Raw genomic sequence first — 26,927 nt, forward strand, 5'->3', positions numbered from 1 at the left:
TCTCTGGTTCATTCAACCACACGGTCAAACCAGGACTCTCACGCAGTGGAAGGGGCATGTATGACCTCAGCAGGCTTCTTTTCTCTGTTTACATTTGAGTTTCTAGAGTCCCTAGCTTGCTGGCTCCCTCCCTGGGTGAGTTCACTCAGGAATTATGTTGGCTGAACCCCATCAGGATGACTGCAGCCTTTTTCAGCGGGCTAAGAGCAGCAAGTACGGCAGTGGGTATTTTTGTGTAGCATCGTCAGGCACCAATATTAAACTCAGTAGCGTCGTGAGGAATTCGGCTCGGGGCTCTTACGTCAGCACACTTGCACGTTTTGTCTCAGGTCCCTCTCTTCCTTTCCATCCTCATTTGGCAAGGGGCGGGGTGTGTGAAGAGAGGAGGTCAGAAATTGAGCCCATCTCCACACAAGGGGTGAGGGAGGGGTTTCCTATGGCCTTTCCCAAGATCTTTCAATCTTATAACCTGTTTTTCATTATTACATGCATTCGTGCATACACATATACATACGCATTAAATATAAGCTGCCCTGTCTGTGTATTAATGGATAGCAAATTGATGTGCTCTGCCTGTCTCTCTCAGCATGCCTTAGTTGTAGGGTCCAGGCCTCGCGGGCTTTTCCCTGTCTACTTTGTCTGAGTTTGGATCGTCCTGGTGACACTTTACATGGGTATAGCTTCTGACATTACTAAGAGGCACCATGTCACATAAAATTTCCTGATCCTCTGGTTCACACAATCTTTCTGTCCCTCTTCTGCAACAACCATTGAGCCTCAGGTGTGGGAGTGTTCTGTAGATGTAGCCGTTGGGACTGGGCTCTGTAACTGTTCATTATAATCAACTGAGGTTCTCTGTGGCTGTCTCCTGTTGCAAAGTTTCCTTGCTAATGGGCAAAGACTACACTTACCTGTGGGTAACAGCACAGATATTTAGAACACGGTGCTCTTGTTGGTTTAATGAAACAGTTGTAGATTCTCCTCCAATAACCATGACTTCACTAGTACTGAAGAGTTGGCTAGATTGCCAGTTCTGGGCATGGTTTCTCTCTTGTCGAACAGGTCTTAAATTCAGCTAGAGAGCTGTTGGTTATCACCCAGATATGTGTACCACTAACTCACCCTTAGGGTTGTTGTGCTGTGATGATGGTTGATGTGGTTCATGCATCACAGCTGGGTAGGGCTGTTGATGGATGGCCCTGCTACTTTAGACGCTTGCCTTCTGTTTCCATGGAAGCCAGTCCTCTGGGAGGGGGCATTCAGGTCAGTTCCAGCTTAGGGATCTCTGGGCCCTGTCTCTGAAATGCATGGTGCATTTAGCAATAGGAACTTACCTTCCATTCTGGGGGCAACAAAGGGTAATAGCAGTAGATCATATGTTTAGTGAGTCTCTTGGACAGTCAAATCTATTTGGGACTTGTTGTGGTAGATCAGGCTGGCCCCAGACTCACAAAGATTCACTTGCTTCTGACTCCTGAGTGCTGAAAAGCATGCACCACCATGCCCACCTAATTTTATTACATTATGTGTGCACATGTATATGTGTATGCACATGTGCCACAGCCTGTGTGTAGAAAGAGAACAGTTTTCTTCTTTAACCTGGGTCCCAGGGGTGGAACTCAGGCTGTCAGACTTAGTGGCAAGTGCCTTTACACACTGAGCCATCTCTACAGCCCCTCCAGAGCTTTAAATTCACTAGCACAGAAATAATAGCATACTCAGTATCCTCTGAGTACACACGACCCCGAATTCTAAAGGCTTCTAAGAACCCAGTATAAGGGGACCCGGTCCTATCCAGCTTGGTGACTCAGAAGTGTCGGATAAAGATACCCCCAAGACTCTCAAGGAACATTTCCAACCCCCAGTGACCCGGACTGCACCCAGCACTTCGGCAGCAATGGGAATTTGCTTCCTTGTGCTCTTGTGAACTATCTCAGCACCGAGGTAAGGCCTGAGGCCAGGGATCAGCAGAAGTTCAGCTGATGTAGCATTTGGCTGTTGACAGGGTGAGGTGAAGGGGCAACAGCAAGCACACTCCAGTACCTAAGTCCACAGCCCCGAGTCCTCTCCTGTTCCAGATAAAAACTGCCTTGCGACTGTGTCTACCATTTGACTAAAGTCGGGGACAATCTATTGCTGTGCTTTCCCGTGTGCACATACAGAGGCCAAGAGGTCAACGTGGGCTGTCGCCCTCGATTGTTCTTTACCTCATATTTTGAGACAAGAACACTCTCACCGAGCTCCTTGATGGGTTATTTGTGCCCAGTTTGTTATATGGGGTCCCCCACTGGAACAACCTTGATGCTATTTGTCACTCTTCAAACTCTTAGAAACCACAAAAACCACTGAGACTTATACAATCGCTTTATTTTCTGTCCCCCTCCCCGAAATGTAACAACATTAAAGCCATTCCAACGTAGAGCTATTCCTACGGCTCCTTGCATATCTCATTGTAGCTGAAGTTAGATGTTTCAGTAACGAAATGAAGGTTATCTCATCAAAATGGTGGCACATCTCAAAGACGGGTTTCTTGTTCCTGTAACTCTCTGCCTATCCCTCAAAACCTAAAACCCCTTAACAGGAAGACAGCCCACAGCCAAGGCTAAATCACCGTACCCATGCACAGAAAGGGCTCCCAAACAAGCAGAGGGGTTAGACTTCTGGAACGGGCAACTTGTTTATTTATACGGGTAAGAATAGGGAAGAGAAGCCCCCTTGGTTAGCGCTTTGCCTCCACCCCAAGTTACTGCATACCAAGCGGCTATGAATAAAGACAACCAGCTGACTGCAAGTCCCGCAGTGCATGCATCTTAAAAAGTCTCTACAACTCGGACCCTAGGGAGCCACCGGGTTGCCAGCCGAGTCTGCTGTGCTGCTGGGGTTTGGAGGCGTGGTGGCTTTGGCTTCTAGCTGTTGGCTTTCAGTTTGTGGATCTTCGTTTTCAGGACCTTTCTTACCCTTGTCGGCTGCCACGGCGCCCATGATTTCCTGCAGTGGTTGCTCGGGCTCAAGGTTGCTGGGCTGGAGTTCATAGACTTGGACCTGACCCGGGACATCGATTGCTTTCTGCTCCAGTTTTTCCAAGATGGTCTGAACCTTCCTGACGCCATCTCTCCTGGCCTGACGGACATCAGCTCGTCCTTCGGGGTCTACGGAATCCAGGGCCAGCAGCTCTTTGGTCAAATACTCTTCGATCATCAGGTATTTTTTATCAGTCTTCTTGCCTTCGAAGTTGTCGACGGCCTGCTCCAGCCCCTGCACCTTCTCCAAGATGGCTTCCACTTTCAGCACGCCTGGATGCTTAGGGGGCGCTTCGGCGTCTCCTGACTTGAGGGGTGCAGCCTCTGCAGGGGCAGGGCTTGGGGCCGCCTTCGGTTCTGCAGCCACATTCTTCGGGGAAGAAGGGACAGCCGAAGGGGCGGGGCCGGGAGAAGGACAAGGAATTGGGGCAGAGGAGACCTTCACTTCCACTTTCTCAGCAGGAGGAGGTGGCTTCTGAGAAACAGGCTTAGAGTCGGCCTCCCTGCGGATCACTTGAATGGGGATGTGTCCAGGAGGGAGATCTGGTCCAGCTAGGCCTGGCTTGCTTTCTGGTTTGTTTTCGGGTTGGGTGACAGGGGGAGGCTCTCGATGGGTCATGGGCTGTTGAGAAGAGAGGACACAAACTTTTAGTAACAGCCTAAAGCAATAATTCACAGTTAATAGCAAGCAAAGAAAAAAAAAAAGCAAGGAAACTGGAAATAACTCTTTTAATTGTGTGTTTGCAGGCACTTGTGCCCATGTACACGTGGATCTCAGAGGACAGCTTCCATTCTACCCTTCCACCTCTCCATGGGTTCTGGGAACCGAGCTCAGACTGTCAGGCTTGCAAGCTCATTATCCACAGAGCCTAGAAAATGACGTTCATAAAGAAAAAAAGATTTTTAAAAAATTTTATTTGTATTTATGTATATGCGATCTGTATGTATGTCAATGCCCTTGGAAGGCAGAAGAGGGAGTCAGATCTCCTGGAACTGGAGCTACAGGAAGTTGTGAGGCACCCACACAGGTACTGGGAACCAAACTTAATCAAGAGCTGAGCCATTTCTCTATGCCCATATTGAGATCTTTTTGAGGGCAGCCACCAACCAAAATGCGAACTGGATGTTGATCATGAATGTGACCAAATTATCTGCTAAGCCTCCAGTGATTGGCTCACTACCTGCTTGTTCTGTCTTACAGGCAAGGAAAGCCAGCCACTGTCATTTTCAAAAATGAAACAGCATGCTGGCTGCTCAGTGGGGTTTGCTCAGAGCAATTTCTGACCGACTCCACTTCAGCCCTGGGCCGGAGATGCTGCCTCGGGTCTTGCTGTAAAAAGTCTCACCTCCTGGGTACCCTTTCAAGGTGACTTGTAACAGCCTAGCCCTTCCTCTTGGACCAGTTTGTTTGTTTTTTTGAAAATAAAGCAAGATGCTCGAAATAGTTAACCCTGGAAGAATTCAGGCCCTGCATATTGATGCAATGCTGTGATATGATGCCTTACACTGGCATCCGGCTACACAGTCCTTCCAGGAGACTGAGGTCAAGGTCATATTTTAAAATACAAACCATGCTCCAAATGGGAACCTGGTGGGGCTCCTCTAGCATCTAAATGATTACCAAACCCTCTCATGCCCCAGTTTCATCAACTGAGAAGAAATGCTATACTACTCCATCCCAGGTAGAGCTTTAATTCTACTTTCATGTCCAGATAAGCTAAATCCTTCAAAGCTCTAAAAAACGGTTCTTTGAACAGGAAGTAAAAGAAAGGCTACCAAGCTCAAGGTCAGTAGAGGTCGAACTAGGATTAAAGGCTCCCTCACTCACTACAGGAAACGCGGGGCAGTCCCCAGGGGAATTCTCACCACTCCTTCCTGGATTACTGAATCCCGAGTGGGTGGCTATCTCACTAGCGTGCTCCATTCCCACCAAGTGCTTCCTGCCCAACATCAACCCTCACTGCTCAGCCCGCCTCCTCGCAGCCATCCCACCGTGGGTTTTAAAAGCAATGGAAAGGCTGTGTAAGGATAAACTTGGGAAAGGGTGTCCCCTGCTCTTCAGAAATGTCAAGGTCATGAAAGCATCGAGAGGCTGAGGAACCATGCCAGAGACTAAAGGGAAGTGACAGCTAAAGTCAGTGTTTGCACTCCTGGATCAGACCCCAAAGGGGAAAGTGCTGGGTAGGAAATTTGAAAGTGGGTGGCAAACTGGGTAATATGCTATTGGAAGAATATTAAATTTCCAGAATCTGGTCATCCTACTCTGGTTGTATTTCTTAGGGAAAATATTTGCTCACGTATCCAGAAGTGAAAGGGCGTGTTAGTTGCAAGCAATTCTTGAGCAACAGTTAGAGTGAGTAGATGATACAGAGAAAGAAGTGATAGGAAGTGAGAGCGGCAAGCATTACTGGGGGTGGCAGGGGCCACTGGGGCTGTAAGTCAACTGCCAGTGTTTGAGCAGTGTGTAAAAGACCTTGGGTTTGACACCAGCACATGAACCCAACCCAGGGGTGCACCTCGTAACCCCAGCACCAGGGAAACAAAAGCAGGAGGGTCAGAAGTTCAAAGTCATCCTCAGACATACAGCAACTTTGGAGCCAGCCTGGGTGCATGAGAGACTGTCTCAACAAAGCAGTGAACTCGGGTGAAGGGCACATGGGACTTCTTCATACGAGTCTTAAAGCTCTTCAGAAAGGTTGAAATCGTTTCCAAATAGAAAAGCTAAAGACAGTGCAGGGGAGATGACTCAGCAGGTCAAACATGTGAGTGAGGACCAGAGTTTGGACCCCCAGGGCACACAGGACAGATGCATGGGTGTGGCGGTCCACCTGTAAGCCCAGCACTCAGGAAGCAGAGATAAGATATCCCCCGAAGCAAGCTAGCCAGCTGGGTAGACTAGCTGTACCAGCAAGCACTGGGTTCAAGTGAGAGACCCTGCTTCAGTGTAAAAGGTGGTGACAGATCGAGAAAGACTCCCATCAGCCATGGGCCTTCACAAGGATGTGCGTGTACATGCACAAAACATGTATCACAGACACGTATGCACAATGCATGCAAAAACAAACAAAAGTTGAGGATTTCCTGTTTCCGGGACTGAGATAATATCACTGTAAGAGAAAGACATTCTACATTTGGATCTTTGGAAATACCTCATAGGGAGAGTTCACTTTTAAAACCGTGATAAGGAGTAATTCAGCTGCTTAATGTTACAGCCAGGAGCCCGGCGACACTGAGTGTCCTTTCCTGTCTCTGAGCTGCAGGTGTTTGGTTTCAGTAACATCTCTAGCTTCACTGGAGGATGCACAGGGCCGTGACCATGATGTCCACCAGACCACAATGGCTTTCCACTACTGTCCACCAATGTGGCCAAGGACCACAATACCCTACTGCAAAGGGGAGACAAGGTCCCTTGCTGTCAGGCTCGGAGCTTATGAGCTAAGAGGACCATCTGGATTGCACAAGACAATCACGTACTGAACCCGAAGGAACTCGTACAAGGCATGAAGGGAAAGGAGTTGCCTTTAGAGGAGAGACTAGGTGGGCATCCCTTAGAAGGCAAAGGGATGGGGGACTGCACTGGTCTTTTATTTTATAGAACAGGTCCAGCCTGAGCAAATGCCCCAGAGGGATCAAGAGAATGGCTTGTAGAACAGAAACAGAGAAAGAGAAACAATGCCCCTCTTAAACTGAAGTGCACAGTGTGGTTGGAGTATGTGTTGGGGGGGGGGGAGACCAGGAAAGGTGTGGTGCACACTAAGGAACATGGCTATAGAGGTGAGAGTGATAGCACTGAGTGACAGCCTTACCACAGGCTCTCCCTCCCCCTCTGTCCCTGGGCATCAAAGACCAGCAGCTTCTAGAATTCCACTTGTCTCTAGTTGTGCTATGCTGACAAGGCAGGGCTTTGAGGAATCCCAGGGCATCTGCAGAACCTCTCGGCTTGCCTCAGCCACCTGCGCCTCTGTCAACCACTGACTCTCCATACCTGAGGCCTGTCGACCACCGTGTGCACACGGATGGGTGATGGGCAGTGAACCGGTGTGCCGCTTCTGGCTGGAGAGCCCTCCCGGCTGGATGCACCTCTGACAGGTGACCTGAATGGAGATGTGGCCCGAAGAGGCCGGGGCTCCCAGTCGTCCCCCTGGATCTTGTGGTACACAGGCTGCTGGGGCTGGTATTCACCCTGCTGAGCTGGGTAGTGGGTCTTCTGGGCTTGGTGGAAGGAGGGCTGGGCTGCCGGCCGGGTGATGTTCTGCTCATGTATCACGGGGATGGGTATGTAGCCCCTGGGGAGCTGATGGCTACTCAGACTGCTCCTGCCAGAGGACGGCAGGCTGGCCGAGGAGGACGAGGATGAGCAGTCAGAGGCAGCTGGAGACTGAGATCGCTGCAAGAGACAAAGGGCAGAGGCACGGTGCCATGAATGAATGACCCTGCTGCCCTGGCACTCCAAATATCCCAGACACCACCTGGCCAGGACAACACATCCCCCGAAGCCCTCCTGCTATAAACATTTTCAAAGTGTGAGGATAAGGGCTGTGTGTCCTTCTGTGAGGGAGCAAGTGCTCAGTGTGCTTGAGACCCTGGTTTCACTCTCCAGCACCACTCTACTTAACAAATAGAGTATTAAGAACACTGGGACATAGCTCATTGGGAGAGCACCTGCCCAGCATACACAAGGCTCCCAGAGCTCTGAAATAAAAGGGCCAGGGTTTAAATACTTGGAAGCTCGACAGTTCTCGGCACCTTGCCTGAAATATGGGGAAAGGACAGCCTGCCTGCCCACCTCATGGGTTGCTCTGAGGATTAACTGGATGCTCTGTGCCTGTGCGTTGGCAGGCAGCGGCATGCACAGGAAGGGTGTGGGCCGCTGGGTCTGTTTGTTGTTATTGAATGTCTCCTTTCTGCTTAACCTCTCATTGGAGAATGCAGTGAAGCATCTGGGAGCTGCCTGTGTCTGGGTGCAGGCCAGGTCCCTTGCTCTTCTGATCTATCTTCTAGTCACCTAGAAGGTGAGGAAGATGGCTGCCCAGGTGGTTCCCCACTAACGGCCTTGTTGGCTTACATTTTCTAAGATCTCTGACCAATGTGTTGTTTTGACTTGTACTGGAGAAACATTACCTACATAGGAAACACATCTCCAAGAAAGGAGAAAGATTTCCAGTATCCCACATTAACTACGGTGAAAGTGAACACAAGTAGAGGTCAAAAACAATCAGAACTCTGACGCAGGCAGGAAATGTGGGCTCATCCTCAAGAACAATGCCAGTGACCCAGGGGACGAGCTGCTGAGAGGACAATGACGAAAAAGGAAGGCATAACTACTTAGCAACCCTACCCAGTCTGTTGGCCACAACCTCAGCTCAGAACCGAGTGAGCAACACACTTTCACTAGTAACAGACCTCAAAATGGCAAACGTCAGGGTTCAAGCCTAAAGCTGTTGCCCTTCTGACTTAATGCTGGATTCCCTTTAACGATACATCTGAAGACAGAGATCTGTGCCACCCTGATTTCATTCCCAGCATAGGTCCAAATGGTTGCTGTCCATCTGAAGGGACCAGAGTAACTCAGCTCTCTCTGAAGCAGAGAGCCCAGTGTGCATAGGAACACTGATATAGGAAGCCATGCAGTTGCTCCAAGCTGTGAGGCCTCTACCTCTATGCACTTTGGTCACTCGGTTAACCTGTTGGCGCCAATTCTTCTACTACGAAAATAAGTCATGTGCTCTCTGGCCATCTGAAAAAAATCTTACACCTACAGGTGTAAGATACAGGGACCATGTGAGGCTGCCAACCATCTCTGCAGGAAGAACCCCTGAGGATGCAGGCCGTGAGCCCCGTGTACTACCAGGTCGGTTTCTGGCCTAGCATGAACTGGGTCTCTTACCTCAGGTCCGTGGGCAGTCGGGGGCTGGGCTGTTGCAGCTGCCGGCACCTGTCCACACTGTTTATCTGTCTGAGTGGTTTCTGTCACGCCCCCACGCAAAGGAGACTGGGACCTCTGCGGGGCGGCGGCTGCTGCCTCGGTTCGAAATCGCTGCACCCCAGGCTGGGAGTAGGCATGGAAAAGGTGCGGCTGCCGGTTTTCCGAGCCTTCATGGTGGACCGGAATGGGAATGTAACCTGGTCGGAGCTGGGGGTATATGGGGTGGCCTTCCCTAGCGGGCAGCAGCCTGGAGCCATCACGGGAAGGGCCGTTGGCAGATGATACAGTTTCCTAACGTGAAGGAAGGAGAAACAAAGACTGGTTTAAAACAGGGCTGAGAAGGAGGGTGGTGCTGAGGGGCTCCGATCTTCCTGAGTGACTTGGACCTCACAGTTCAGCCAAGCTAGCTGAGCACAGGGGACCAGAACTCTTCAGTGTCTCTGCTTTCTCCAGATTTCCAGTCTACTGTGTGAGCGACACTTTATGATTTAGGGGGACAGGGAATGGTGGTCATGCCTTTAATCCCAGGACTGAGAAGTAGAAGCGGGTGGGTTTCTGTGACTCTGAGGCCATTCTGGTCTACAAAGTGAGTTCCAGGCTGGCTGGTCAGGGTTATATAATAAAGCCTGTCGCCGGGCACACCAAGAAGTCAAAGTATCAGTTTGAAGTACAAGAGAGGTCTGCTTCCCACAGTGGCGAGACAGGTGTTTCTTTTTTCTGGATGACGGCAGTGTAGACAGCAGACAGCGGCCAACGGCCCCTGCACATCTTCAGAGGCTGAAGCCAGTGATCCCTGGAAGACTCAACTCCAGTTACTAAACTTCCTTCTGGAAAAGCATGTATGTTGTGTGCTGTGTGTGTGTTGTCTGTGCTCCGTTCTGTGGGTTCTATGTGTTCTGTGTGTGTGTGTGTGTGTGTGTGTGTGGCGCGAGCATGTGTGCGCATGCACGCTGTAGCTGTCTGTGCTGTGCTGTGTGTGTTTGAGTGCTCTGTTCTGTGTTGTGTATGCTCTGTGTGTGTGTTGTCTGTGCCCTGTTTTGTGTGTTGTATGTGCTGTTGTGTGTGTGTGTGATTTATGTGCTATTTGTGTGCTGTGTGTGTTGTCTGTGCCCTGTTTTGTGTGTTGTATGTGCTCTGTGTGTATGTCATTTATGTGCTATGTATGTGCTGTGTGTGTTGTCTGTGCCCTGTTTTGTGTGTTGTATGTGCTTTCTGGGTGCTCTGTTCTCTGTGTTGTGCTCTCTCTTCTCTCTCTCTCTCTCTCTCTCTCTCTGTCTCTGTCTCTCTCTGTCTCTCTCTCTCTCTCTGTCTTTCTCTCTCTCTCTCTCTCTCTCTCTGTGTGTGTGTGTGTGTGTGTGTGTGTGTGTGTGTGTGTGTGTGTTTCAGAGGCTAGCTCCTTGGAATTATTTTTAGAACAAGCTGCAAGAAAGGGAGATACCCTGGAATGCAGAAGTGGTGTAAGAAGAGAACAAAGCCCAGGGATTACACGTGCCAGTCTTACACAGCCAACTCCTAAGAGTCTCCGCCTGGCTAAACTTTACAGCAAGGCTACTGGGCTTTCTCCTAGGCCCATCTGTGTGTTTCCTTGTAAAATCCAGCTATTGCAAAAGAGCAGCTAAATCAAGTCATCCAGAACCCCTTATTCCAAGCCCACCACCATGGACATCCCAGATCTGTCCACCTCCCATCCTCCCCAGATGTCTGTCCACCGCCCTTGGCTTGTCAGAATCCGGTTAGGTCAGCTTGGTTAGAACCCCTTTTGCCTTTGATCAGTTTTTCCCTTTAAATACTATCCACACATCCCACACTGTGCTTTGTCTGTGCTCAACAGGGAGCTGAGCTCCTCTCCCTACTCTAGCAGCAGTTTTCTGTCTCAGTGGTCCCAGTAAACTTTTTCTTGATACACTCGAAGGAAGAGCCACAGAGCCTCTCCCCCTTCAATACAATAAACCCTGTTTAGGCCAAGAGCAGTTGGGGGTCCTTCTTGTGTCCTCTCATGAAGTTGTCCCTTTAGAGGCCTGGCTATTTTGGGACCCTTGAGAAGGCCAAGTTCCAGATGTACCTCTGGGCAGATCTTATTTCAGACACCGAGGCCAGTCAGCCATTCACTGGGCAATGACATATCTCTCCAACCAGAGGCTGTGCACTCAGCCTCCAACTGTCTCCTGAACACAGATGAGGGGATATCTGACTAGGCTGGTGTTTAGGAGAGTAAGCCTTCTTTAGTGAGGTAGCTCTCCAAATGGCAAACAAATGTCAAAAGCTGGGAATCTGTGAGTCCAGGGTGTTAATTTCTCCAGCTGCTGAACTGGGCAAAGGTTAAGGGCAGACCCTGAGAGTTGGTTTGCATTTTGAGTGAAAACAATCATTAATTCTGCCATGTTTTATATTTATGTACAGGTCTGGACACCAGGTGGCTGGCCCTGCAATGCGCCCCTTTCAGGCTTATGTGCTGCCTCCCTCCTGCTGAGACCTCACCCCTGGAGGGCCTCCAAAACACAGGAAAGGCAAGGGTGTCACTGTGTCCTTGGGGAGAGGGGCAGACAGGCACTTGGTACTCTCAGATTAGAATGCCCACGTGCTCAGGACATCAGCATTATTTTAGCTTGCTCAACTCTCAGGTCACCCAAGAGCTGGGAGCGGATCCAGGCCTCACACAGAGAAAAGAAACCCAGTTCTAGCCATGAGACGTGCACCATAGGGAAATGGCAGGACACAACAAAGAATCCTGTCGTAACATATGTTCTACGCAATGTGCCTACGCTTGGGGACAGGGCCCTTCTTTCCAGTTGAAATCAGATTTTGCACAGTGCTGTCATATGTTTTGGGGGAACTGCCTGGAGTTTGCTGTTTGTTCTGGCTATGAACAGAGCCTCAGCCACTACCTACTCTTCAGAGCTGGGCACTTAGTAGGTCTGAGCTAGCCTCACCTACAGTTCCCGGCGAACATCAAGCTACTACTCAGACAGGCCCAGGGGTCATCAAACCAACAAGATATGAGCCTTGCAAATAAGGAGTTTATAAGACAAGGTAAGGGGTGGGGACGTAGCTCACTTGGTAGACTGGGCGCCCAGCATGCAAGGACATCCTGGGTCCAACTCCAACTATCGTATGAAACCAGACACAGTGGTGCACATGTACATCCCAGCACTTAGTAGGTAGCAGCCGGAGGATCACAAGTTCAAGGTTATCTCCAGCTACATATTGAGTTTGAGGTCAGCCTGGACTTCATGGGACCCTGTTCAAAAACTAGACAAGTCAATGCCTGGGACAAACAGGAAACACCTGAAAAGCGGGTGTGGCTGAGGTACAAGGCAAATGGGGGACTGTCCCTCAGGGGAGGCTAACCCAGAGGACCCAAGCTCATTTCTACTACCATTAATTAACAGTGGGCACGGATAATCCCTTACCCCTGTAAGCCTTCATTTCCTTTCCCATAAAACAAAACAGGCCACAAGCACCCTGTAGAACCATGGGGAGGCTGTTTGTGACAGGGCCTCACATGTAGCCCAGGCTGACCTCAAATTTCTGATCTCCTTGCTTGAGCCACCAGGGTACAGAATTTCAGGTGTGACTCCAGGCCTGACTTTCTGATTTTTTTTTCCATTAAAAAAAAAAATGTTTTAGAGTTTATACTACTCGCATGAATGTGCACCATGTGTACACGGCTCTCAGAGGCCAGAGGAAAGCACTGGGTACGCAGGGACTGAGGTCACACACAGCTGTGGGGCACCATGTGGGGCGCTGGGAATTAATGACTATTCTCTGAAAGTGTATCCGGTGCTCTTAAGCTCAGCCATCTCTCCAGGCCTGAAGATTTTTGTTGTTTTTGTTGGTTTGAGATAAGATTTCTCCATGTTGCCCTGGCTGTCCTCGAATTCAGAACTCAGAGATCTGATTGCCTTGCCTCTTGAGTCCTGGGACTAAAGGTGTGCACTGTTTTTAAAAAATGTTGAGCATGTGGGAGGCCCAAAGAAGGCGTCGGATCCCATTGAGCTGTAGTACAGGCAGTTGCAAGCTGCCCTACCTAGGTGCTGGGAACTGAATGTGGGTCCTCCCCAAAAGCAGTAGGTGGTCGTAACTCCCGAGCCATCTCTGCAGCCCTTGGGGGAAGGTTTATAAGACACACTTAAGAGAGGCACGCAGAAGGCCTGGAACAAATTAAGAATTCCCTTCCCAAAGAGACACAAGAGACCCCAAATCGACAAAGGAACCCAGAGTGAAGGACAAAACTAACAAATGGGGACAGAAATCTGCACGGTCATCTATGAAAGTGGCTTGGGAGATTATGGAAGGAGCCTTGAGTTAATGAAATATTCTCTGTATCTGGGTGGTGTCTATTCCTGGGTATGTAAACACCCCCCCCCAAATGCTACACTCTTCTGCAGGCCCTTACTGCCCACCCCGTCACAGCATACCCACCCCACCAGCCTTATGCCCTCACAGTCAGACCTGATGGTGGGAGGCTCTCCTAGGACAGCCTCTATATCAAAGGCACTGAAGACCTTGCATCTTTCGCAGCTCACTTGTGCTTTGTACCTCAGCTGAAAAAGCACAGGGAAAGGGGAGGAAACCCCATCCAACTCACACAGGGACCACACAGGGGAGGCAACACACAACCTGAGTCTTTCTAGAAGTGCCGGGTCTGAGTCTGGGGAGGAAGGCCTATTATCATAGCAAGAGCAGATGCTAAACTGCAGAAGACGAGGGCTGGAGAACAGGCTTATGAGCAGACGCCTCCACAGGATAGGAGGAACCGAACAGGAGAAATGAAGGTGTGGACGAAAAGGAGAAACTAAGGCACACCAAGCCTCATAGGAAGAAGTCAGAGACCAGTGAGGACTGAGAGCATGCAGGGCAGGGGTGGGAAAGAGAAGCAAACAGGAGGCAGGAAGCCCTCTGTGGTCGAAAGGACATGAGCAGAGTGGGGGCCTCCACCAAGATGCTGGTCTTCAGCTTGGAGTCAGTTGAAAATGGCGGGGCTGGGTGGCATTAGCTTTAAAGCGGGGATGGCCATCCAGGTGAGCCTGGCCTCAGGCTGCTTTTCCTTCCAGTCCTGAGTCTCTTGGATCTGTACAGAGTCACCTACATATCCCAAATGATAGAGAACCATCATCACTGAGAGCCCTGGGTTCCCCTTTATCCCTCTGTTGGGTTTTTTTTGGGGGGAAAAAAGTGTTTTGAAAAGCCAACTGAATTCACAGGACAGGTCAATAATAAATCCACTTCAACAATAATTACAGCCATAGCAGGGTCCGCACTGAGTGCCCTCTTTGGTCTTGTGTGTGTGTGTGTGTGTGTGTGTGTGTGTGTGTGTGTGTGTGTGTGTGGTATCTTGTCTGTGCATGAAACTGGGGACCCCAGGAATCTCCTCTCTCTGGGTTGGGAGAAGTGGCCGGTACTTGTGACATCACACGACAGGGACAGGGCACCCAGCACAGCTACCAAGCAGGCACCTGTGAATCTCCCCCTCTTTCTGGTGATTTCCATGCAGACCAAGCTAATTATTCTTATCTTGGCTGAGGACTTCACGAAGACACACAAAGTCTGATTAGGTAATGAGAGCCTCAGGGTCCGACTTTCTTATCTGACTGCATTAACTGATAAATGAGTGTTGTTAATTTCACTGGTGTTTGCATACTGCATTAAAATCCCGAGGCTATCTGAGGGCACCAAACAACTCGGAGAGAAAGCCAGAATAATAATCAGGGGGGAATCAATACCAAGTGAGTCAAAATGCGCCATTTTAGGCACAAGGCATTATCACTAGAGGAAGTCTGGAGATAAGGCCAGGTTCCGTGAGTCTTGTTCAGCTTGTCCGCAGGTCTGCAGTAAGTGCAAAATTACTGACAAGTAGACTGCCCTTGGTCTGCCTCCTGCCCCACCCATGTGCTACAAGAGCAGTTCACACCCTCCTAGACACCTGCTTTCTTAGCTATAAAACTCAGGGGCAGCCCGGGAATAGTTGACTATTGGTTCTCAGACTGGAGGAGACAATGGAGCACCCAGGAAAAAGTAAAAATAATGGAGGTTCTACCTCCATCCCAAGCACGTCTTACTTGACTGGGATGAGAAGGCTTAGGGGGCTGGCATGAAAAAGTAAGGACCTGAGGTGGGCACCGAAATTGCTAGAACTTGTCTATGGCCATGCCACCATGAGCACGTCTGAATTTGTCAGAAATCACAAGAACTCAAAGTTCCCCAAAGGTTTATACCCCAAATAAAGACGACACCCAACCCCAGTCCCGCCCCCATATCTTAGAAGCATGCTGGGGAACAGCTCTTGGGTACCCCTTAGGAAGGTGTTCAGCAAACCGTGAGCTGGTGCACTCCCTTTCACAGACAACAGGAAGAGTTGACCTTTGAACCAGCCATAACTGGTTCCCTAAATGCAGAGTAGGTGGCCCTCCAAACCCTGGGAATGGGCTTAATAACCCTCTGGCTCTTTAAAAAAAGCGGGCTTAAAAAAAAAGCAAAAAACAAAACAGAACAAAAGCTGGCTTGATGCCTACAAACCACAGCTCCCGTTACCATGGTAACGGCAGCAATGGCGGTGATCAGCACTTCCAACTCGAGCCCTGGAGTTTTAAGTGGAACACCGATTCCATTAACTGGGTTTTTAGGCCAGAAGAGCTCTCACCCAGGTCAGCTGTTGAGTTTCACTAACAATACTTCAAAACTTCTAACACCGACGGGAGTGACAGAGCCTTGAAAGAGAGGCTGTGGAACTCCCGGTGGAGTCAGGAGCAGGGCAGAAATGAAGCAGCTTGGCGTGCGCCTCTATCAGGCAGGAGCCACAGAACAGAACTTTCACCTCCACAGACACTCGAGCTTCAATAACCCAGCCCAGCCTTTTGTTTGGTCCAAGAGGCTACATAAATGACTCATTACCAGTGTGATCCATAAGCAGCCATGCAGTCCCCACAACCAAGCTCAGGATAATTCCTGAGTTGTTACACTGGCTCTCTACCGCTTCTGGGGGGTTTAAGAGATTTGGGACAGATTCGGAATAAGAAGCCAGACCCACACGCCCCTCAAGTCCACTCACAGCACTTCCAGTCAGATAGGTTTTGTCCTGGGACTCTTGGTAAGTCAAAGAAGGTCATGGAACTGAAGAGATGACTTGGCAGTTAGAATCCTTACTGCTATCGAGGACCAGGGTCCAGTTCCTAGCATCACACAATACCCTGTAATTCCAGCCCCGAGGGATCCAATGCCCTCTTACGGCCTCTGCAAGTGAGTGGACTCACATGCACCAACACACACTCACACACATGTATAATTAAAAACAACAAGTATGAATGAATCTTTTAAAAAATAAGACAGCAGGTCTGTGTTGGCCACAAAACTGCGAGTCACAGGTCACCATGAGTCCCAAGTGATTAGAGGCCTGCTCTGATGTGCCAGTTATTCAAACAGAAACACTTTATCCTGGGATTAATAAAAGGGATGTCCCTGTGTTTTAGAACATGAAACCCGCAGTGCTTGTCTTTGCAGCTGTGTCTACATAAACAGAAATGAATGCGCACGAGCCCTGGTCTACAAGCCGCCATCCCGGGCTCCAACACTTCCCTGTGGCTCACCAGCCTTGGGCAGAGTTTGCTATAACAGACTCAGCTTCCCAGCCACGAAATTCCCTCACCTTCCAGGGGGTTCTGATGGTTTGTGTTATGTTTTAAGTAGATTCTTACATAGTTCGGGTTGCCCTCCTGAACTCACCATCTTCCTGCCTCTTATCTCCCAAGCCGCCTCAACTGGCTGTTTTTGAAAGACGTGGTGAAATAATGCATGAGAAAGTTTTTGTAAACACTGAACTACTCCCTGCCCCACACCATCACGTGCCTTCATTCCACAGCTACTGATGGACTAAGAGGTTGGGCCTAGCATTGCAAAACCCAATGCCTTGGTGGCTCTTATCAGATTGGTAATGAGTCTGTTAGCTTAGAAGCCCTTTTGTCTCAGCCTTTAGGGAACCAACTGGGAAGTAAACAGGGCCAACTAAGTACCCTAAAAACCTAAGCCCTGGGGTTGGGGATTTAGCTCAGTGGTAGAGCGCTTGCCTAGGAAGCGCAAGGTCCTGGGTTTGGTCCTCAGCTCCGAAAAAAAAAAAAAGAAAAAAAAAACAAAAAAAAAAACAAACAAAAAAAAAAACCAAAAACCTAAGCCCTGAACTCTCCTCTTTCAAAGAGGCTAGTCAGCTACTGGGGGGGGGGGGAGCTTGCTACTTGGGGGAGGAGCTTACACACAGAAAACCTCACTGCTGGGCAACAGCATGTAGATGCATGGACCAGGCTGCCTCGCACATCCTGAAACTGAGGGAAGGTTGTCTTGGATGCATCTGCTGGCATCCTCAACACCCTTACTGTATCCCTCAGAGGAGCCCACGCATGGTCCTAGGACAAGGACAAGCATTAGCAGCTGCTGGAGGGAGTGCTAGGGACCCACAGCCTCCAGACTCTTCACTCTCCCAACCCTGGCACTCTCCCCTGGCATTCCATCTGGCAGATACAGGAATGAGATAGACCTCAAGTCACAGGGGAAGCTGGGGCACAGCTGTGTGGAGAAGCCCAATCAAGGGGCACTTGGCTCCTAAACTCACAGCTTCAGGGGAAAAAACCCAAAAATCAGGTACTTACTTCCTGTTAGGGAAAAAAAGGAAAAGAAAGACCACTTGCTTTAGTCAATGCAGATGGAAAAGTACCTGAATCTCCAGGCTGGGAAGCAAATTGAATTTAAAGAGATCAATAACGGCCCCTCCTTGTGCCTGGAACATTTCCACAGCCTTCCCTTGGTCTTGTTCCAGACAAAAAGAAAACACAATAGTGTCTGTCACAGAGCCTTTAGCCTCATCTGACACTAACACCCCCAGCCCCTTATTCCCAGCCATCAACTGGGCCTCTGGTTCCTGCCTGGCATTGTTCTCAGGACTGCAGAGACGACTGCAGACGATCTCTTCTTTTTTTTTTTTTTTTTTTGGTTTTTTTTTTCGGAGCTGGGGACCGAATCCAGGGCCTTGCGCTTGCTAGGCAAGTGCTCTACCACTGAGCTAAATCCCCAACCCCAGACGATCTCTTCTTAAGGAACTAGGGCTGAGCAATGGAGAGTCCCATGCAGCACACGATTGTGCCCTCCTCTTGTCCGTCCCTGGCATAAATCAACATGTCCGTCCTGGTATAGATCAACATGCCTACCTATTAAGCAAAGGGGCCCAATGAAGGCTCCAGAAAGTCCAGAAGCCTTCACCTGATCCCCTACTGTGTTCCAAGTCACTGTGCACCTGAATACAACCCTCACAGGGACACAGGAAGTCCGGGTCAGGCTTCCGAAGGCTATCTGGACACCAAGGGAGAATCAGCTAAATTTGGGACAAGCTTGTCAGAGACAGGACTTCAGGCCTATCTGCTGTCTGAGTCATGCATGGCCAGGTCTGCTGTAAGGGAAGGTCAGCTGGATGCCTATCTACAAAGACCTTCCTACTTCATGGTAAGCATCTCTAGGAATGATACGTGGGCTTCGGGTCAAGCTTTGAAAGAAGCGCTCTCCATGCACACTCTATCTCCGTTGAGTCTCTCAACCCTGCAAGGGTGGCACTTGCTGTGCCCACTAACAGAAGAAACACGCCCGTGGGGGGCATGCAGTCTGCTCAAGATCTCCAGAGCCCAGGTCTGTCAGGCGAGGCTGGCCACATAACTCTTTCCCTAGCATTTGCCTGCCACTCCTGGGATGCTGTGTGTTGACATTTGTGTGTGACCTCTCCAAACCCTTCATCTTCCCCAGGAGAAAAAGCGAAGAGGAACAGCATCTGTCTCTTCCTGGGCTGAAGCTCAGACCTGAAACATCCAGTTTGGATGTGCTCCAAGTCAGGGAAGCGACAGCTCAGTGCTGAGTCACTGGCCCAGCCAAGGCAGAACCAGCAAGCAAAGACCTCTGGCTCCACTCTGAGTCACCCTGGCCTGAAGACTTCACCATCACCAGGCACAAGGGGTGCTATGGGAGGAGACGTCCCAGCTGCGCCTCAGATGAGGGGGCCTTGCTTGGACGTAAACAGAATGACAACCCAACCTGGAAGGCGAAACCATACCCCAGTGACTTTGTTCCTCACACTCAGCTTGCCTTCCCATTCTCCCACCATTTGTCTTCCAAAACTATCCATTCCTTACTTACTCAGTGACCAAGAAAAAATTTCCTAAATAACCAAGAGGGATGTGGGGGGCAGGTACCACACTGCTACTTTGACAAATACTGATTAAGTTCCTTTGGTGTAGGGAGAACTGCTTTTCAAGGAAATGCTAAGGAATTTTCAGTAGGAAGCTTTAGTTCAAAGGACCCACCCAGCCTTGTGCTGGGAACTCAGGAAAACTGATGGGGTATACAGGCTTCCTCTGATGCAGACAGGTAGAAATCTGTGATTCTCGGTGGTTCTGGGAGACAGTAAAGAATTTCTGTAGGCAGGGTGTCTGCTCTTACTGCCAGCCACAAGAGAAAATAATTAGACTCCTTTGCCAGGGCCACGGATGCTGTCTGCTCAGCTCCAGACCTGCAGTGTCTGGCTGCTGCCGGCTCCCAGCCCCCTCCTAGAGATCTGATGAAGATGCTGTGTCACGGATGGGAACAAAACAGCCTCTCTAGAGTGGTAAGGATGGACTCAGGGAGTCAAGCACTGACCTCTGTACAGAAAAGGCCATTCAGAAAGTGACTAACAGGACAAGCCTCTGGGGGACATCTGGGACCCTAGAGACAACACGGCTGTGCTGAGGGACTGCCGAAGAGCTTCTAAAGATCCACTCTGTGTTTATTCTCATTGAGACATTGCCCTGTGCCTACAGACTCTGCTAGGCAAAAAAGCAAGGCTGCTGAGAAGAAACAGTCTCTACCTGGAACGATCAACAGGGTTGTGAGTCAAAAGGGCAAAGCCAAAGAGCCCACCACTTAGAAAAGATCCAAACTAGAGCAGCATCAAGTCTATCTAAAGCAGGGACACACTGCTTCTAGTCTGAGAAAGGTGAGGCAAGTAAATATGTCGGACACTTCTACAGGACCAGGAGCAGGAACACCAGGCCAGCCTTTCTAAGGAGCCAGAGGCTAGGGACATCCTTCTCCAACATGAAATCGTTTTTACCTCTGAGAGCTACCTGGGGTATTTAAAGACACACACACACACACACACACACACACACACAAAGACACACACACACACACACACACACACACACACACACACACACACACACACACACACACACACACACACACACACACGGCACTGCCTGGCTTCCTCCAAAGCTACCAAAGCCCTAAAGATTTTTTTTATATATATAAATAAGGTCGGACTTTGTAACATTGGCTATCAAAAAAAAAAAAAAATCACATGTGTCAGATGATGGACAGATCTCAGTTTCTGTAAGTGCAAGATCTGATGCCTGGCTACGGAGGAGTCCCTCAGGTCTGAGGCAGTGGTCGATTTATGTTCAAAGCAAGGGGAGGGGGCTGAAGGACAGTACAATCAGGCCTACAAGGATACTCAGTGTCTGTCAATACTAAAGAGTCACCAAGGCTCTTGAGAAGCAAGACCTGTGTTTAGCTCCCAGCTCTTCTACCTAAGGCCTCATATATTTTATGATCAAATTAAAACATGAAGGAAAAAAAAAAGAGAGAGAACAGCCTCAATCATGCATGGTTTCCTATTTTGGATGGAAGATAGATACTAGAATAAAAAAATAAATTAATTAATTAAATGTCGATAAACAGTAATAAACATGTAGAGTGGTTTATATAAGGAAACCTTGTGCCGTTCCAGAAACCAGGACGGCGCTAATCAGGCCTCACGGGTGGTATGAAGCTTTCTGACTCACCACCAGCCCTGACAGCATCCAACATTTTAAGTTTTCCCAGTCCTGGCTAACGTCAACCACAGCCACAGTTCTCCTGTGTACGTGGTCTACCCTCGTAAAGGGCAAATCTACTTCACAAAATGGGGGACAAATTGTGTCCTGGGAGGCACAGTTAGTTCTTGTGCAAGCCAAATACACAGGCTGTTCTTCAGAGGGAAAGCGACGGTCTTGGATGAGCACCCTTCTGAGGCACGTGGCTGTGCTCCTGATCCTCTCCCACCAAACCACTCTGCAGCCCTGACTGCAGCTTGCTGCAAAGGAGGGGAAGGAGCCACTCAGCCCCTGAGTCTGCTAAGAGGCACAATGGCAGGTGATCGATGTAGAAAGAGCAAAATGACCTAATCTTTTGAGAGCTAACAGGAGGCTTGGCTGAGGCTGAAGCAGAATAAATGGGTCTTTCCACTTCAATCACAACTCAAAAACATCTCCAATTTTCTGTGAAAAGGACGGTTCTCCTCACAGAATTAAGAACAAAGTGGTTGTGAGATGCTGGAAGACAAAAGGGAAAGGCTCCAGCCTGGGGTGGAGGGCAGCCTCCTCACTCCGCCACTGTGCACAGGGTATCTAGGCTCCCTCGGCATACCACACCCGGGTCAGCTCCAGCAGGCAGGCACCCTGAGGGTGTTGACAGGCCAGATGTGAAGCAGGAGGCTCCCTGTGCGCCAAATGGGATCAAGGGCCACTGTGGCTTTCAAGGCCCATGTGGCTAAACCAAAATCACCAGAAAGACCCCTGAACTTATATATTTCTGGGTCTCCTTCTAGACAATTCAATTTAACATGAAGTGGGAACAGAATGGGTCAAGGAACTACAATGTGCACTCTTTTAAAGATTTATTATGTTTATTTTATGTGCGAGTATCCACACATGTCCGTGCCTCAGGTTCCCTGGCACTGGGGTGAGCCGCCTGACGTGGGTGCTGGGAGGTGAGCTCAGGTCCCCTACAAGAGCAGCAAGTGTAATTAACTCGCCTCGCCAGCCCCTCAGAGGATATTCTTCAAAGGTTCCCCTAGAGGGCATTCAAAATGGCTTAGTGGGTTAGGACACCTACCACTACCTCTGAGGACCATATTTTGCCCAAAAATCCACACGGTAGACACTCCTGCCAAGATGTCCCCTCAACTCTACATATATGCTATGATGAGTGCATAGACACAAAATTGAACTGAATTAAAAACCAAAACCCTGAGGACTGCCAGGATGGTGAGTCCCCAGATCCACAGAGGTGAGGAGCTCTGTTCCAGGACCGTCTGCCTCGTAAGGAACCAGCACTCTGGAGTACCTGACCTGTTTATTCATGGAAGAGATACACTGGGAAGGGGCCGCAAGGGCTCATGCATCTCCAGACTCCACAGTGAACGCTGACCTCTCTACAGGAGGGATCTCAGCTGGTGTGGACCTCCCTGATTGGTAGAAAGGCCAAGTGTGGAGAAAATACAGATGGAGGCATAGCATGGCTGCTTGCAGAGGTGTCTGCATGAGAACATCATTGCCTCCAGTTGGAACAGGCTAAGGGACAATAAGGGCCACTTGTTTACCATAAAAACAGTGGTAGGAGATTTGCTATAACCATGTGAGAGAAAACTAAAGTCAACTTGGAGATTTTAGGACTGAATACAACACAAAGGGTTGGTGATTTTCTTCTTTCCAAGAAGGGGTCCTCTTTGTCAGTTCTGACCGTAAACATCCAGATGCCTTCTCAGACTTCCCAACTCAGCCAAGGGCTCTTTATTGACAGACAGCATCTCCTAGGCAACGGGGGATAATCTGAGGGTCTCTTAGTTCCTCCCAGATAGGCCTTTGTTTTAGGCAGAGGCTTTCTCCTTATGCTTCAAAAGACCTATTTCAGGGACTAGAGAGATGGCTCAGCATTTGGGAGTGCTTTTGGTTCTCCAAAGTTGAGTGAGTTCAAGTCCCAACATTCACAAGTTGGCTCACAGCCCCCTATAACTTCAGCTCCTGGGAATCTAACACCCTTGTGGGCCCTAAGGGCACACGTACACATGGGCATACATAGACATAAAAATAAAGAAGACGGTTGGGGATTTAGCTCAGTGGTAGAGCACTTGCCTAGCAAGCGCAAGGCCCTGGGTTCAGTCCCTAGCTAGAAAGAAAGAAAGAAAGAAAGAAAGAAAGAAAGAAAGAAAGAAAGAAAGAAAGAAAGAGAGAGAGAGAGAGAGAGAGAGAGAGAGAGAGAGAGAGGAAGGAAGGAAGGAAGGAAGGAAGGAAGGACTATTTAAAATATTAAAGGTCTTCCCAGTTGGTAGCCTGCAGTAAGGGAAACGGCCCCAGGCACACGGATGTTCTGTGACAACCAACGCATGGGTTTAAAAGCAGCGAAGTCCAGACTCAAAGCATCCAACAGCATGAGTTTTTGATTCTTCCACTGAAATGCTCATTTTCTTGTTGGGTTTTGTACCAAGCTGGCAAGTTTATCTCAAGTAATTAATCTGGTAAAGGAAACCCTTCTCCCGAGTTAGTCATCAAAACTCAGACTAGCACAGCACAGAGGTCAGCACACTTCGGTTTCCTACAAATTCAAGCCACTTCTGAACAAACTCAGCCTCTTCTAACTGGTCCGTCCACTTGCCCCTCTCTCTCTAGTGGGGTTGGCGGGTGACCTTCAGAAACACACGTGAATTCTCTGCCTTTCCTTATGCAGAAGGGAGGGGACACTGTTAAGGACCTTTCAAGTTTAACACTATAATGGTGAAAGTTTCATTTTTTTTTTCAAGCCCAAGACATCTGATTTAACGTTTTGCACTCTCTGCTTCATAAGAGCAGAAAGTTAATTTCTTTTCTTTGTTTGTTTTTTTATCTCACACAGATTTATGAAAATCCAGTCTAAAGCATCCACCTAGTGTCTACAGCAAATCCTGACACGTTGGCCAAGCAGCAGCATGATGTGCTCAAACTTGATCTTCACTCCCAACGAAGGTGCCAGAGGGTTGAGATGCTGCCTGTAGCTACAGGAAGGAGGCCTCAAAATACACACTGGGGGGCTCCTACTCCCCATGCAGTCTGAAGACGGCTAGTTTCAAGAGAACCTTTTACCCAGTAATGGATGAAATGGACACACACACGCACACACACACACACGTGCACACACACACATGCACACACACGCATACACACACACAGAGAGATACACGAAATTATGTCCACCCCAAATTATAGCCTCTTATAGTAATAATTTCCAGAAATATACAATTAATTCCTTGTAAATGTAAACTGCCAAGTATGTGGCTCACTGCTGGATAGTAAAGTTGTAGCAATAGTTGTAAGGAAAATGTTTGTCGGTTGGGGATTTGGCTCAGTGGGGTTCGGTCCCCATCTCCGAAAAAAAAAATGCTTGTCTGAAATTCTCAAGGCCCTGGGTTCAATCCCTAGCACCATACACATAAAAACCAAACTAGAATTTTTGTAAGACAATGATTTATAAAGCATTTTTAATTGGGTGAGTTTTTGAAAATATCAAATAATAAATAAACTCTTCACTGCTTTTATTTTTTTCCAGAACGCAGTAAGTTAGAGTATTTCTTCTTGTCTTGTTTGGTTTTGTTTTGTTTTGTTTGAGGCAATGTTTTTCTGTAGACCAGGCTGGACTTGAATTCAGAGATCCACCTGCCTCTGCCTCCCAGTGCTGGGATTAAAGCTGTGCACCACCAGGTCAGGGCCAGGTTAGAGTCTTTTAAAAAGTGTATTTATTTTTCAAAACTTTTCATTTTGAAAAGACCAAATTTACATAAATCATTACTGGATGGTATACTAAATACGACTTCTGTTAATTTTATTATTTTCAAAGATCCTACCTAGTCAGGTGGCAGTGGCTCATGCCTCAGGAGGCAGAGGCAGGAGAATCTCTGTGAGTTCCAGGACAGTCTGGTCAGAGTGAGTTCCAGGATAGCCAACACTACACAGAGAAACCCTGTCTCGAAAACTAAAACAAACAAACAAACAAAAAAAAATCTTACCTAAGTTTGTGTTTTTAGCTCTTCATTCAAAATTTAATTGATTGGTTTTTTTTTTTTTTTTTTTTTTTTTGGTTCTTTTTTTTTTCGGAAGACCAGGGCGCTTCCTAGGGTACCTTAAATTTCAACTGATTGGTTTTTTTTAAGATGGGAGGGTCTTATTTCACAACACAGGCTAGTTTCATTCCAAATTTAATTACTTAATAACTTTTGGGATAGATTCTGGTTATATAGCCTAAGCTAGACTTGAACTCAAGATCCTCCCGCCTCAGCCTCCTGGGTGCTGGGATGACAAGCCTGAACCAGGTCAGGCTTATTTCCAAATTTGTATTTTCAAATTTTTTTGCTCTTGACACTGAGGCACACAAGCCTGAATATATATGTAAATGAAGCATACACCTGCTGTTCACAAGACTCCTCAGCTGTTTCTGGCAACAATCTCCAGTATTTGAAAACTACAATAACAAGGAATCACGCCATTAAAAATACATTCTCTTTCTCTCCAGTGTGAGGCAATATCTTAAGCCAACGGCTAAGTATGGATATAATATCCGATTCTCTAGTTTTGAAACTGTCAGAAACAATATCTTTATTTAAAAAAAGAAAAAAAAAGGAGTAGTATCAGAATACCTCTAACTGAAAGCAGTTTCAACCAGTAATAAGTTTAGTGGGGGAAAATAAGTTACTTACTCGAGCCTCCTCCTGAGTCACTCTATGCCTAAGATCCAATAAAGTCAGGATAACCCTCAACTAAGTTCTGAACTTGAAGGCGAAATCCACACAGGACTCCACTCAGCAGCCTTGCAAACCTGGCCGTGCGCCACCAGCACCGGAGGAAGCCGAGGGTCTCAATACCAGACCGGACAGTCGGGGCGGAGCCTGGCCTGGGCCTCAGCCGCTCATCAGGCCCATCGCCCTTCCCTAGGACCCGGCGCACCGCAGCTCAGGCCACCACCTGCCCTTCGCCCCTCGCAAGAGGCTGTGGAAAACCACCCGATGTCACCGAGCGGGTCGCACCTCGCTGGCTACCCTCCAAGGCCACCCCGCCCAAGGTTCTCCGGGGCCCGACGCCCGTCCAGGGCCGGTATGGTTAGGGACTCTCCTGGCGCAGCAGGGCGCCGAGTGAAGTGACTCGCGTAGCCCTGGCTCGACCAGGCCCCTTCACCGTCGAGGTGGGACGTCTAGTTCCACTCACCTTAGGGCCCTCGGGGGGCACACGCGGGTCGTTCCACGTCGTGGTGCGGCTGTTGTGGTCCACGAAGAAGGGCCAGCCGGTCTGCGGGTCGATCTTGATCTCCCAGCCCGGGGGCAGGGGGTCTCGGTCGCTGGCTCCGTTGCCGGACGCCATCTGCATCACCGGCGACTGGGTGGCGGCGCTCATGCTTAGTTGGGGTCCGCCCGGGGCGCAGAGCTAGGGCGCGGGTCACGAGGTCGTGGGGTGCGGGCACCTCTGTGTAGCCGATGTGTCCGGGAAGCCGGTGCGGGCACCTTTATGAATTAAAGGACTGGGTGACGTGGCCGAAGAGGGGTGGAAGTGTCTGGAAATAGCCTCCTAGCTGCCAAAGGGGAAGGAGGAGATAAAGAGAAGGCAGCAACTGGCCGGCTAGAAACTTCTGGTCCCATCCAGAGAACTTGGCGGCCGCCGTGGGTTGGATGCGGAACTCCGCCCTGAGTCATCGGCTATAATCGCGGCGGGGCGGGACCGTGGGAGGGATTGGAGGCGGGGATTTGTCACCGGTCCCTCCTTCTAGTCTTCTCCGGCTGTCCCTCCCTACCCCTGTCCTGAGTGCGTCCCGGGGCCTGTGCGCCTCGCGCCCGGTGGACGCGCACCGGTGTCCTTGTGCTCCTTGGCTAGTTTCCGTCTCTGGACTCTTCAACACTTATTCGTTGCCGCGTGGGGTGTCCCGGGGCTGGCAGTCCAAGGGCTGACGCCTAGGGCCCCACCTCTGTGTAAGGACTAAATCATCTTTAAACTTGGAAAGTCTAGATCTTCCCCACTCCCAAGTACGCTAATATTCAGTGACGCTGGCGTCCTGCAGTGACGTTTTTAATAACTTTTTCTCAAGGGCCTTAGGACTTCTCCCGAGGAGTTCTGGAATGCTGATCTGACGTCACAACA

General features: G+C 49.2%; 1 protein-coding gene across 1 annotated transcript; it reads right to left on the minus strand.

Annotated features, from left to right (window-relative positions):
- Positions 1-2,346: 2,346 nt before the first annotated feature.
- Positions 2,347-26,473, minus strand: Bag3 (BAG cochaperone 3). The gene is made up of 4 exons (XM_032892487.1): positions 26,004-26,473; positions 8,908-9,237; positions 7,006-7,407; positions 2,347-3,642 (listed from the first exon to the last, which is right to left on the minus strand). The coding sequence occupies exons 1-4, from the start codon at positions 26,187-26,189 to the stop codon at positions 2,836-2,838; spliced, it is 1,725 nt and encodes a 574-aa protein (XP_032748378.1). The 5' UTR covers positions 26,190-26,473; the 3' UTR covers positions 2,347-2,835.
- Between the last annotated feature and the right edge of the window lie 454 nt (positions 26,474-26,927).

The sequence above is a fragment of the Rattus rattus genome, chromosome 2 (genome assembly GCF_011064425.1).
Source record: "Rattus rattus isolate New Zealand chromosome 2, Rrattus_CSIRO_v1, whole genome shotgun sequence".
Taxonomy (NCBI): Eukaryota; Metazoa; Chordata; class Mammalia; order Rodentia; family Muridae; genus Rattus; species Rattus rattus.